The sequence below is a fragment of the Brassica oleracea genome, chromosome C9 (assembly GCF_000695525.1).
Source record: "Brassica oleracea var. oleracea cultivar TO1000 chromosome C9, BOL, whole genome shotgun sequence".
Classification (NCBI taxonomy): Eukaryota; Viridiplantae; Streptophyta; class Magnoliopsida; order Brassicales; family Brassicaceae; genus Brassica; species Brassica oleracea.
The window spans coordinates 30,952,150-30,966,366 of record NC_027756.1 but is presented as its reverse complement, the minus strand read 5'-3'; the positions used below and the strand labels follow the sequence as shown (position 1 = coordinate 30,966,366).

The window sequence follows — 14,217 nt, the reverse complement described above, 5'->3', positions numbered from 1 at the left end:
CAGAGCACTCACATTCTTGAGAACCGCCTCTCATTGCTGAAAGAGGACGTCGAAAATCTATTTCTAGATAAATGTGTTGTACTCGGTTTTGTTACGGCTAGATGAGGCAATCTCTGATTCGAGGAGACTGAATCACTGTAAATCGTCTCGGCTTAGGGTATTAGTCTTCTAGAACAAGAAATATAAGCATGTGAGTGTCACCACCTTCACCGCCATGAGAGCTCTGCATTAGACAACCTTGAAGATGAGAAGAAACTTCCAGGAACGAACCACCAGCAAGTCTCACGTGTTGCTCGCATCTGGAACAACCTTTACAATTCAGAGGGTCAAATAACCTTCGATTTATTTTATTATGCAACTATGTTTTCTGAATTTAAAGGAGCTATACTTTTTTTTTATTTCATACAGTTATTGTTTTGCTTATAATATGTTATTGATCCACCTTTTTCGATTTTATGTGTTAAACCCCTAAGTCCATAACTACTACAATGTAATAGGCAAAATATAAAAAAAAAATATTTTCCAAAGCTTCTTTTCAAACTTGCAAACACCATATATTAAATTTTAATATTAGTGAACCCATTATAAAAAGTCTTTAGCTTCATCTCTAATAACAATCATACATTTAGTTCTATCTAGCTATCGCTTAAAGTATACCTTATAGTATACATAATCATAATATATAATTTCAACATTAATATAAACATCTTATCCCGCGCAAAGCGCGGGTTACTATCTAGTTGCTGATTAATCAATAGGTGTACCCCATAATTCATCTCATATACCAAATGAACCTCTTTGATAAAACAAGCGCCATATCACAGAGAGTCATTTACATTTTTGACACACCACCTTACGCCTTTCCACTTCGAACCTCTTATTCTTTTTAGTAACCATAAGTATACCAGAATCCCGACCTCCTGCCAACTGAACCTTACAGACATATATACGAACCAACCCATCACCCACCAAAGAAAACAACAGTCTTTATTCACATCCAGTACTTCCCATAAGACTCCAAGAACTTCCATGTTTCCAAAACCCGAAGATACCGTGTAGAAAAAATCGTCAAGACACCACAAACTCAAGAAACCATTCTTATTCCAAATCATAATAAAAAGCGACAAGCACAATTCAAACACTGTTGCCCCCCTCCCCGTAAAACCAAATAAAACTCCAAAAGAAAGAAAATTTATTAAAACAAATAAAAAACCCTCCCCATAAACCAGATCTCGGCGTAATCTCACTATGAATGAGGTTTGATCCATAAGCTTAGAACTTTAAATGAGCCGGCATCGAGTTTGATGGACCCTTTCGTCATGGATACAGTAACAAATTGATAAAAAATATCAAATTTTACATAAGTTCATTATTATATGACGGTAACAACATTAAATCATTTGGAGTTCGCCCTATTCCCTTTTCTCTCCCAAACAGCTGCCAGTAAAAGTTCGAGCTGTTTGATGATTTGCTTCTCCGGCGGTTGGCCTCTGCGCCTCCGTCCGGTGAGGCTCCCTCTCCTTTCTTCCTTTATCGGCTTTTTTCTCTGTTTGCTCAGTTTTAGCAGGGAAGATGAGAGGTCATGGGTTTGAGACATACTTCCCGGTGATAGTTGCGGCGGATCTCTCCGGTATAGACGTGTGGCGTACTTGGCGTCTCTCCGACGGTTTCAATGCCTCTGTCGGTCTCATCTCTTGTCCTCTTTGGGAATGAGATGGTGACATCGTTAGTCCCCTCTGCTCTTTCACGGTGGATGAGGGTTTGAGGACTACTTTCACAACCAGTCAGATGCAGTTGAAAGGGCTTGCGGTTTCACCTCGGGTAGGTGGCATATGTCTCCGATGTGTGTTGCTTCTCCTTCACAGGTGCGGCTTGGACGGAAGTCTTGGGTTTGGGCTCCTCCAGCGAGAGCTCTCACCGGCGACGGCTGGTGGTGGTGCTTCAACGAGGGTGGATTTCAGAGATCTGCCTTTGGTGTTTGCTCTCTGGGCCTTCTCAGATCTGTAGGTTCCGGTGTGGCTCCTTCCGCCTCTTGTGTTGTATGTGTTCTTTTCGGCTAGGTTTCATAGGTACCTTCTGGTATGGTTCATCTTCGACTTTGATTTGTTCCGTTCAAGCGCTGGTGGTGACAGTGTAGAATAGAGGCTGCGATTTAGCTTTGGCGACTCTGTTGCATCTGTGGGAGATGATTCTCGAGGCTACTATAGCTTGAGGATGTGGTTGGAGGCGGCTTCTCGAACTGCCCATGCTCCCGTGCCGCCGGATGTAACTTGTTGTTTGAAGTTGTCTCGTTTTTGTGTTAGTCTTCGGAGAAGCTGTAGGCTCTATCCGCGTTCGAGGTTTTGAGGGCGGCCTTGAGTGGTGATGCTCGTGGCAACGACGATGAGGACTCAAGATCTTAGGATCTGTGGCAACAACACAAATGTCCGAGCTTTAAGTTTGGAATTGGTGTTTCTAGATGTTGGATCTTCTAGGTTGCTTAGATTGTTCTTGTTGATTGTGGCCATCTTTTGGGTTCTGTTGTTTCTTAGCCTTAGTTTTAGATTTTAATTACTCTGATTTCTTTGTTTCCTCTGTAATTACTGTCAAAAAATTAGTATAAAATTTAACATTTTACCAAAAAAAAAAGTTCATTATTACATATTTTAATATCTTTATATTTTTAGAGGCCCATCTTTTTATTTGAAATACAAATGAATATATTTAAAATGTTCTAACAAAATCTTTTAAAATTCTTTTTAGAATCTTTTCAAATTTACTTTCAAAAATTAGTTAATTTTAATTTAAATTATCATAAAATATAACTAGATATTAAAATTGAATTTAGTTTTGATTTATAAACGGAAATTAAAAATTAAAATATTTTTAATTATATTCAACCATAATAAAAAAATGAAAACATTTTACTAAAAATATTTTGTTAGAAATAAATATTTATTTTAATTTTTTGAAATATATGTATCTATTCTATTAAAATAAAAGTCATGAATTTTTTTATGTATGATATTTTTATTTAGACCATCATTTCATTTTTTTATTAAATGTATATCTTTAATGCTAATAATATATAGTTTTTTTAGCTACTTTAGTCATAATATCTTTTCATATATTTTAATATATATATATATATATATATATATATATATATATATATTCTTACAAATTTGTTGAAAAAGATTATAACAAGATCTTAATTGTTAAAAATTGAATAAAAATATTTTCACTATTTTTATAATTATTAATGAAATGTTATTATACATTAATATATATTCAGCTATATTTAATCAAATGAAAAGAGTACCATTATATCGAACTAAAACAAAGCCATTATATCAAACTAAATATTATAAATTATTTTAAATTGATAAGTTAATATATTTTATTTTAATAAATAAAAAATATTTATGCTAAAAATACAATATGTTGGTAAAATGGGTTACCATTAGTAAACTATATAATACATGTATAAAAAGTTGAATTATCTAAATTTTATATATATATTAATTTATTATACAAAATGAATAAACATAAAAAAAAATGCTAAAGAAAATCTAGCGCTTTGAATTAAGGGTTACGATCATAATAAATTATATACAAATTAATTTTTAAATATGTTGTTTCATGCATAAAAAATTGGTTTAGTAATCAAACGCAAATTCAATAGGACAAATATATAATAAAAAGCAACTGATATATGTGATGATTTGAATTTACATCATGAAAACTATAAAATTATTGTATTTGAAATAATTATACAAACATTTAAATATGTGAGTAACATTAAAAATGCATATTGATTGTGTAAAATAAATATCTCTATATAAACATGAAAATATATACCCGCACGGTTGTGCGGGTCAAAATCTAGTTTATAATTATTAAAACATTTCTTCTTTTCTAAAAGGGTTAAAACAAAATTGAAAGTTAAAAGAGAAACTGAGCAAATCTTTTTATTACTAAAATAACACAAGAGAAAAATTAAAGACATTTGTACCATTATTATATATATAAATAAATATTCAGATAAGTATTAAAAATAAAAATAATTTTTTTTTCTTAGGAAAAGTATTCGAAACATTTTTGAAATTTTGTTTTCAATCTTTTTTGTTTTGAATTTTTGTTTTGTATTCCTTTTTCCCAAAATTAATTTTCTAGTTATTTTTTAATTTTTTTAATTTTCAGTTCTGAACCCTAATCTCGAAACCCTTAATATATCCCTTTAAATCTAAACTTTAAATATGAATTATTTATTTTTAAAGATATAAATGTCTCTTATCTATTTAATGAAACTTATTAATTTTGACATTTATATGCACTCCGTCCAGATTTAGCGGATTGCACCTTGCTTGAAGTGAGAGAGGTCATCGAGGTAGGCTATGTGCTGAAGATTCGGATTTGAAGATTTTGACGGTGGGTGAAGCTTTTAGATCCTCTGCAATCTGCTTTCATCCCCCATCTGAGTCATATGGCACACTGTTGAAGTTTTTCTTCTCTTCCAATCCTGTCTTTTGCCATGATGGTTGACTCAGTTTTCTGGCGAGTTAGGTTGGTTTTGTGCCTGACATGGATCCTTTCCTCCGTGTCTTGGAAATGATTCATATGTGTTCTCGACCAAGAAGGACACATTTAGCCTTTCTTTTGCTACAATGGCAAAATTAGTCAAATTTGAGATTCACATGTCTCCTCCATCCCTTATGTTTTTTGACGTGTTCAGGCCAAGGGTTGATTTGTCTCGCAATGTCGTCTATGGAGTTTCTGACTGATGCTCTTCGAATCGCCTCCTTGTTTGTTCTTTGCCAACATTGTCTTTACCTCCAATCATGCTTTGAACCTCTCTCTCAGGTTTTGGTCTATAGGAGCTCTTCTTTTGTACCACATCTCGGAGAAGTTTATGAACTAAGTCCTGGTTTTCGGTCTCGGTGCCTGGCAAGAATTTTTTTTTGTGTGGCTTGTAGTGGTCAGCACGTCTAGGTGATTCTTGAAGACTCCAAGCGTTAGGCCTCAACTTTCCAATGCTGCTGCCGTGCTTGCTTTACTCGTAGTAATAGTTATAGCCTATTTCATTCGCATGCAGGTTTTGAGTTCGACTTTAGTTAATGAAGCTATATCCTCGCCCGTCTTTGGTTCTGGTTTAGGTAGTGTCTGTTGTGTTAACTAGATTACTTTTGGATCACTGCTTAGAAAAAGTCTTAGGATTTCTATCGATTCGTGTTTTAGAGCGCCATTGGTTTTTGCTGAGTTCCTGCTAAGGATAAGCGTCGTTAGTTCCTGTGAAATTTGTGCTAAGAGTGTTGTCATTTATGCGACAAAGGTTCATACTCGAAGCGTCATCGAGGGAAAATGTTCCTGTGAGATTTGTGCTAATTAGTGTGCATGTTCTTTGGCGTCGTTGGATTTTCTAGCCGTTTAGATGGTTCCAGATCAAACCTTAGTATTAAAATTGTTTTAGTTCTGATCATGTTTGAGTATGTGTTGTTCTTTAAGATTTTTTTCATTTTATGGGTCTTATAGAACTATTGTAGCAAATTTCATTTTCATAATAAATATTTAAAATTTAGCGAAAAAAAGAAGAAGAATATTTCACCTTTAATTAATAAACAAAAGATAGAGGAAATCCCCTAAATGATGACATCAAACATATATTAGACAGTAAAAAAAATGTTGCTTATTTTTTCATGAATATTTCATTTTTTTTATTGGAATGTTAAGTGACATTAGTTAATGAATATATTAGATATAAGAGTATAATCAAGATGAAATTTTTTTATTTTTTAAAAATATTATTTATTCAATAAATAATGTCTTCGTTCCTTAAAAATAAAGTTTTGAAAAAATGTTTAACAAAGATATAGTTTTGTACTTTTATAAAATTTTATTATTTAAGCATAGTATATTGTAATTTTTTTAAATAATTAAATTTATTGAATTATTATTGTTTCAACCTTTTTGAAAATTAATAATCACAGAGAACAATACATTTATGATATAAATTTAACATATTTTATTAATATGTGTGAATAAATAATTTTTTATTGACTGGCTGAAGTATGTGTGTTTAAAAGTCAGTTCAGAAAAAATATCTGTGTTTATAGAACTTATTATTTTTAATGTTAATTCTGGTTTTGCAAATTACTAGAAATGATATCTAAAACTGTACATGGGACATTTCGTGGTATATGAAAATGTTTTGGCTATTGGGACTTTTTTAAAAACCCTTTCTCTTTTTTTCTTCTTTTTCTACTGGTGATCTGGTCCTATAGAATCCTCTATATATTAATCATGTAGCATTAGATGATTTTTAGACCGAGCTGGTGAATATATACTAGACAAACATTTATATTTCGAGTCTGCACTTATATTCTATAACAACTTGATATATTAGATTTGAACACTAACCTGTTAATATAGTTTGCCGGTGATTTTTTTTCAAAATTTTGATTCTAAGATATGTATATAGAGTAAAACTATATTTTTTAATTGATACTTATGTAATGCACTTAATTCATATCAATGAAACAAAGACGAGAACGAAAGCACAATTCTACAGAGGTAGAAAATGAAATCATTTATAGAGAGTCATGAGTAAACAAATCGAGAGCAGAAAACCTAATCTTCTTTCGTCATTATACAATCGCTGTTGCTTATCTGGTTTTGGTGATTTGTATCAGCCGCGAAACTCAATTTTCTTTTATGCATATGAAGTCTTAAAATAATTAAAATGAGATGTAATACGTTAACTCTTCAACAACTATGATATATTTAAGAGACCAACATTTATATTCATCATTTTATAAAGATTGTAGTGTTGCAAAATGTTAAAATCATTTCATAAACAAACATTATTGTAAAAACTCGGATCATCATCTAGTATTAGAATATTTCTCGTATTTCTTCGAAATAATCTATTTGCCTGATCGGAAAAGTATCTTTGACGGTGGCACCGAACGACCGCCTCTACTATTTTCACTTAGTCATTGTTTTTTCCCCAACAAGTTGGGTATCCCATGTGCTTTTTACGACATGTTGCTTCTGGAACGGGTATGCAAGTTTCGGTGTTACCAAATCAAGTACGACATGTTTTTTTGGACGACTGGCATTCTATTTAAAAGAAATGGTACAGTCGACGCAGAATTGTTTTGGGTATAATCCAGTCAAAAAGTACTAATAAATGGAAGCAAGATAAGATGTTGCAGAATTGTTTTAGGTATAATCCAGTCGACACATAGCCCAATAGATAATTTGAAAGTCCAGACATAAGTTGGAGCCATATAAGATGTGCAGAAGTTGAAGCCCATTGTTTATGATCTAGATATAAAATGTAGAAATTTTAGGTCAGACTCTTCGGTCCCTTTTGACAAGAGAAAAAATACAGGCAATGGAAGAGTATGTAGATCGAGCAGTGTTATCCTGTGGCAGTGGATGATATCATGAAGATAGGGATGGTAGCAGACGACTGTTCGGGTCGAACATAGATTCTAAGAAGTCAGATCAGATTATAAGTTATAAAGTCACCACCAAGAGAATCAAAGTCGAAGTAGAAAAGCGCTTGACGATAGACATGCAAGAAGTCAGAGAAGCCAGCAATCAACTTGCTATTTAGCCAATTTGTAAAAGTCTGAGAAGCGATCAATTATATAAAACCGATTGGAGGAGACCAGATGGTTTGAAAGAATCTGCTTAAGGAGAGATTTTGGCGTAGAACATCATCATTGGTAATTTTCGAATCACTCAGCAAACATACGGGAGGCAAGTGATGTATTTGTTTCCCGTGTAACCGAAATCTTCTTGCGGACAGTAGAATCAATGATTAGGAGAGAGTCGACATGCTTAAGGTGAAGTATGTTATTTCGTTAAAGCCAGATTGTGTACATTAGGTGAGCAAGTAGAGTTAACCTCCTGCGAGCAATTGGTGTTGTCGATGAAGTGTGACCAGCTAGTCTGATTCCATGACGTAGCGAGGACAATTTGACAACGATGTTGGGGTCAAAATTGGTCGTCTCCAGAACTGCAGACAGATTGCGATAAATCGACAAAGTAGCTCATAAAAATTTAAAGAGCCCGAAATGTTGAGCTAACAATTCCAGATATGCCGCTCCAACTTAGAAACGATAGAAAAAACTCTGTATATCTTTTCCAGAAAAAGAAAACAAAGTAATTTACATCTAGGAAAAAGAAGGGGGAATTTCACTTATACCATTTTAGTGATATCATTATTAATGTTTACCACCAACAAAAAAACATTTTCAAATATTTTTTTTTCCATTAAATGTTAAAAGACTTTTATATACTTGTTCTTTATATATATAATACATAAATATTTAAATCAATAAAAAAGTAAAAATAATTTTTTTTATTTTTTTTAATTATACTATTTTGAAATTCGAACCCTAAACCCTAAAACTCAACTCTAAACCCTAAATCCTATTTTTTTAAATACAAACCCTAAACCCTAAAACCTCAACTCTAAACCCTAAAAACCTTAAACGCTAAACTTTCAACTCTAAACCCTAAAACATCAACCCTAAACCCTAAACCTCAAACTTCAACTCTAAACCCTAAAACATCAACACCAAACCCTAAACTATCAACACTAAACCCTAAACCCTAAACCCTAAACAGTAAACACTAAACCATAAACCCAAAAAAATTAACCCTAAACCCTAAAACATCAACTCTAAACCCTAAACCTTATACAATACACCATAAACTCTAAACCTTAAACGCTAAAACCCTAGAGTTGATGTTTTAGGGTTTAGATTTGAAGGTTTAGGTTTTAGGGTTTAGGGTTTACGTTTAGGGTTTAGAGTTGATGTTTTAGGGTTTAGATTTGAAGGTTTAGGTTTTAGGGTTTAGGGTTTACGTTTAGGGTTTAGAGTTGATGTTTTAGGGTTTAGATTTGAAGGTTTAGGGTTTAGAGTTGATGTTTCGGGGTTAAGGGTTTACAGTTGATGTTTCGGGGTTAAGGGTTTAGAGTTGATGATTTAAGGTTTAGAGTTGATGTTTTAAGTTTAGATTAGTTAACCGTATGTTTTTTTTGTCAAAGTTAATCAAAAGGGTTATTATAAATGTCGTTTATCCTTCATTAAAAATGTGGGTAAAAGTGGTTAGTGTAAACATGAAAATTGGTAATTTGAAAGTTTCTTTTGTCAAAGTTAATCAAAGGGTAATAAATATCTTTTACCCTTCATTAAAAATGAGAGTAAAAATGACTAGTGTAAACATAAAAATTGGTACTTTGAAAGTGGTATTTTTGACAATTTCCCAAAAAAAGAAAACAAAGAAATTGGCCATTTTAGTGGGTGACCATAGGATTATGGCATTTGGGATGGATACCAAAACTTCGTTCTCGAGCTGCAATATCTAAGTCCTTTGAAAGGATGTCCATAGCCATAACAAAGAAAGAAGCCTGCAAGCTCACCATTTAGGGATACCCATTAGAAAGGAGTTGTAATACACTCCTTTATCTAGGAGATAAAGATATCAGGAAGTTCAAAAGCTTTGAGGATATTCTAGACAAAATCCCACTCGATGCTATCGTAAGTTTTAGATATATCCACCTGAAGACAACCTCTTGTTGTTGTTCCATCCTTGTGAAAGTCCACAACTAGCTCAGAAGCAAGGAGTACATTTTAACACAAAAGCTTCCTCTTTACAAATCCTACTTGGTTCCTTTGGACAGCGTTTGGAGCAATAAGCTTGAGCCGAGAAGCCAACAGCTTTGCGATGACTTTGCAAACTGTATTACACAAGGAAATATGCCTGAAATCCGATAAGGAAGAAGCACCCGGTGTTTTGGGGATTAAGGATATAACCGTAGCATTTGTTTGTCTCTGCATGCTCTGGTTGAGGAAGAACTGCTTCACCGCTCGGGTAAAGTCTGCACCAACTAGGCCCCAAGAAGATTTGAAAAATTCTGCGGAGAACCCGTCGGGTCTAGGAGCTTTATCCTGAGGGAGGGAAAATAAGGTATTCCTTATGTCCTCATCTGAAGGAATAGCCGAAAGAAGCTCTACATGGTGAGCACTGCAACGGAAAGGATGGATGGATCTGATTTGTGCGACTGTATATGGAGAGACAGCAGCAGCGTTGGACCGACCCTGGAGCAAGGTGTAAAATTGAACTGCCATATTCTTCATTTCTTGAACATCTGTAACCCGAGAGTTATTAGCATCCGTCAGGAAGTGAATGATATTCTTTGATAAATTTGCCTTAACACACTTATGGAAGAAACCTGTGTTAAGGTCCCCCTTACAATTCCAGCGCACTCGAGCCTTAAGCTTGAAAAAGTTCTGTTCTGCAGCAGCAAGGAATAACCATGAATCACAAACCCTACGTTCTTCTTCAAATAGGGCCGGAGTTGGGCTTGAGAGCAGGAGAGTTTGGATATTTTGAAGTACCTCAAAGACCTCTTTAGTTCTCTTCTCAATCCCACTAAAGGCAGACCGATTCAGAGATTTGCAAACTGCCTTGGCTGCTCTCATCTTTTGATAAAGAAAAGAGAGTGGGGAGGGCACCAGACCGGTAGAAGATCACGCTTCATCAAGGAGCTGGGGATAATCCGAATGGGAGGCAAAAAAGGAGAAGAACATAAATCTCGGCCTTCTTATTTTCTTTGATGGATCTTCAGACTCCTTGCGTGGTATTTTATCTGTACTGCGGGATTTTCAGAAAAGGTCAGGTTTAGCTTTGAACTTGAGGAAAACATGCGTGTTTGTTGATGGGAATAATTCTCTTTTAGCATCTCAGTTAGCGACTGATTTCGGTTGGGTTCAAGGATCCCTTCCTGTGAAATACCTTGGAGTTCCATTGATGCCTCACAAATTGAGACATCAAGATTACCAGCAACTGATTGATAAAGTCAAAGCTCGCGTTAACACTTGGACTGCAAAGCATCTCTCATTCGCTGGAAGACTTCAACTGATACAATCTGTTATTTATAGCATGATAAACTTCTGGTTTGCTATTTTTCCCCTTCCAAAGGAGTGTTTGGATGAATTGGAACAGATATGTAATGCCTTCCACTGGACAGGTGCTCCCAACTCGGCAAGAAGAGCAAAAGTCTCTTGGGATGCGGTCTGTAGTCCAAAAGACTGTGGAGGTTTAGGTCTCTGTCGCCTTTTGGGTTTAAATCAGGTCTATGGACTTAAATTAATTTGGCTCCTGTTTGCTGGTTCTGATTCCTTGTGGGTTGCTTGGATAAAGAGTCATATATTAGCAGGGAGAATTTTTTGGACCTCTGACTTCTCGAATGTGGGTAGTTGGATTTGGAAGCGTCTTATGAAGCTTAGGCATTTGGCAAAGCCTCGCATTCTTTGTCATGTTAACTCAGGAGCCATTGCGTCCTTTTGGCATGATAATTGGACGGATTTGGGGTCGCTCATTGACATCATTGGACCTCTTGGGCCTCAGGTCTCAGGTATTCCAATTGATAGATCTGTTTCTGATGCTGTTTCAGCGGGCGCATGGAAAGAGTCGCAGTAGGAATCCCGTATTGAGAAGGCTTCGCCAGTCTTTACCTTCTCAGATTCCGGACATCAATTCACTTGAGGATGACTATTATATGTTGAGGAACTCATCAGATGATCCCCCATCGGTCTTTTCAACTTCAAATCTTTGGACTTCAATTCAATAAATCCTCCACCTCTGTTGGTTTCATGGTATAAGGCTGTCTGGTTCGTCAGAAAATCCCAAAACACTCCTTTATAGTCTGGCTTCTTCTAAAAGGCAGATTGTTAACTCGAAACAGATTACAATCATGGGGTCTCATAGTTCCGGCAGAATGTCTTCTCCGTGGTCATGCGGCGGAGATGGCTAACCATCTGTTTTTTTATTGTCAATTCTCGACTGCAGTCTGGAATTTGTTGCTATCAAGTGTCCGAATCACTTACCCTTCTACCTTACAACAGATTGTTCAATGGCTGGTAAATGTCTCAGCGAGACCTCGGTTTAGAGCTATCTTGAAGTTGGTTTTTCAAGGAGCGGTTTATTTCATTTGGAGAGAGAGGAACTCTCGTTTACACTCTGGTGTGAACAAACCGGCCACCCAAATTGCCAAAGAGATTCAGCTTCAAGTCAGGGCGAAGCTGTTGGGTCTTGATAAGGAAAACTCCTCAACTTCTCAGGTTCCAGCTCGTGCTCAGGAATCTTTTATCTCCACCTGGTTTGATCGGTTTCAAGCGTGAAAGATCATCATTTTCTCTGCCATAAAATTCTGCTTCACATGAGTTTCAACTTATATATAGTCTTTCTTCGATTATGCTGTAAAATGATGTAAACCATCCCTTTTTGGGTTTATTTGGAAGAAAAAAAAAAAAAGAAATTGGCCATTTCTCGAATGGTTTAATATGACTATACAAACACGCAAGTAAAGGTACAAAGGAAGAAACCAACAAAAAGCAATTAATAAAAGTTGTAAATTCAAAGTGAACGCCATTTTGTGCAATGTGGCAATCACCCAAAGTTAACGCCTTATTTGCTTTGCTCTATCTTAGCCTTCCTCTTTTCGTTAACAAAGAAGACGAGTAGAGCCACGACGGAAAAGACGCTGAAGCAGACAGAGGCAATATCTAAGGACTTGTGGCGGCCACTGATAGCCTGAACGCTGAAGAGATTGCTTGTCTTGTCCTCGTTTGTGCTCTGTCCAAAAGCAACTTCATGGTCCTTAGCATCAACAGCGTATGCACGAACAAAGTAGGTCCCTGTAGGGATGTCGCGCTCGAGGGTATAGTCGAATGATTGAGCGGTTTTCATAGCGGGATCATAGGACCATGAAGAGATTTTGTGTGGGCAGCTCTTGTCCTTGAAGAGCTCATTTTCTGTCTTACGCCATGGTCGGTCAACTTGGCTGGCCGGAGCGTAGCACAGCTTTACTTTAATGGCATTAAATTCAGGCTCCTTTGTAGCAGTCGAGCTTACCTTCCATGTAATGCTCAACTTATCAACTCCTGCAGCTAAAACTAGAAACCACAACATCCACAATGGATCAGCCTCGATGTATGTCAGTTATGACTCCATTCTTATAAATTACGGTAAGATAATATGATTTGTATCACATTTTAAAATAATTATAATTTAGGAGTCTTATAAAACCAGGGATGTAATTCAGACTTTGGGACCTCTGGTTGAATGGCTCACCGAATATTTTTGGCATTTAAGGTTTTAACAAAATAACCATTGATTAAAATCGCATAATTTGTAATAACACAATTAACCAGACAAAAATAAAATAACCATTGATTAAAATCGCAAAAACAGCAATATTGAATCTTGAACACCCAAAGATATGCTGGATTTAAGGAACGAAATATGGATAAAAGAAATATACGTACCAACACCTTCTCCAACACGGCTGGGTGTAGCGGTGACCTCAAGTGCGCTTTTCTCCAGATCAGAGAAGAGCCTTTCTTTGGTAGCAGCATGAATGGATTGGATCAGTAAGCAGATTAGAAGTGAAGCGAAAAGGATCTTGTGGATAGCCATGGTTATCCTTAAATATGACTATCGGGAAAATAAGGCTACTGAGGAGAAAAGGAATATGCCTGTGTTTTGCTAACTTGTATCTTTGATAAGAAAGGTGAGGTGAACATTATGTCTTAATATAGTGATTTATGGTAATCCTTGTATAAAAACAATTTTTGGGGGTTAGCATAAACAATTGGTAAGAACAAAGTCAACGGTTTTGTCTGAGATTACCCTTTGAAGACTTGGAAGATTGTGTTCCCTCTCTGGCACAAGTGTCTGTGTTGTCTTTGTCCTGCTTAGATGATGGCTTCCTAAACATGCCAAAGGATAAGCCATAAGTTTCCATTTCATCATTTTATCATATAAATAATCAGTTTCAGATTCCATACAGTTCTATATTCAACAGACGCTGCATCATCTGCAAGATACTCTTTATATTCTATTTATCTATGCTTCTTTGAATCCTTCAGACGATATACTCAATCGGGTAGAATTCATTTCTTCTCAGAAAGAAAATGTAACGACCGTGACCCAATATTGGGAAAGCCCAATTAAAACCCAAAATCCCCTTTTCATTTTATTTTGTCCTACATTGGAAGTTTAGAAAACCTTCCTCCATTCCTTTCTCCTATATAAGGAACTCTACCATTTCTTTTCATTCTCATCAAGTCAAAGTATTTCTTTGCACGTGACGAGTTGTTGTTGAATTATCTAACGACCAGTCACTAGTGAATTTTTCCGGTGGAATTTCCGGGT

The 14,217-nt window shown here is 35.5% G+C and overlaps 1 protein-coding gene across 1 annotated transcript; it reads right to left on the bottom strand.

Annotated features, from left to right (window-relative positions):
* Positions 1 to 12,290: 12,290 nt before the first annotated feature.
* Positions 12,291 to 13,572, bottom strand: LOC106316673 (high-affinity nitrate transporter 3.1-like). The gene is made up of 2 exons (XM_013754556.1): positions 13,329 to 13,572; positions 12,291 to 12,956 (listed from the first exon to the last, which is right to left on the bottom strand). The coding sequence occupies exons 1-2, from the start codon at positions 13,477 to 13,479 to the stop codon at positions 12,469 to 12,471; spliced, it is 639 nt and encodes a 212-aa protein (XP_013610010.1). The 5' UTR covers positions 13,480 to 13,572; the 3' UTR covers positions 12,291 to 12,468.
* Between the last annotated feature and the right edge of the window lie 645 nt (positions 13,573 to 14,217).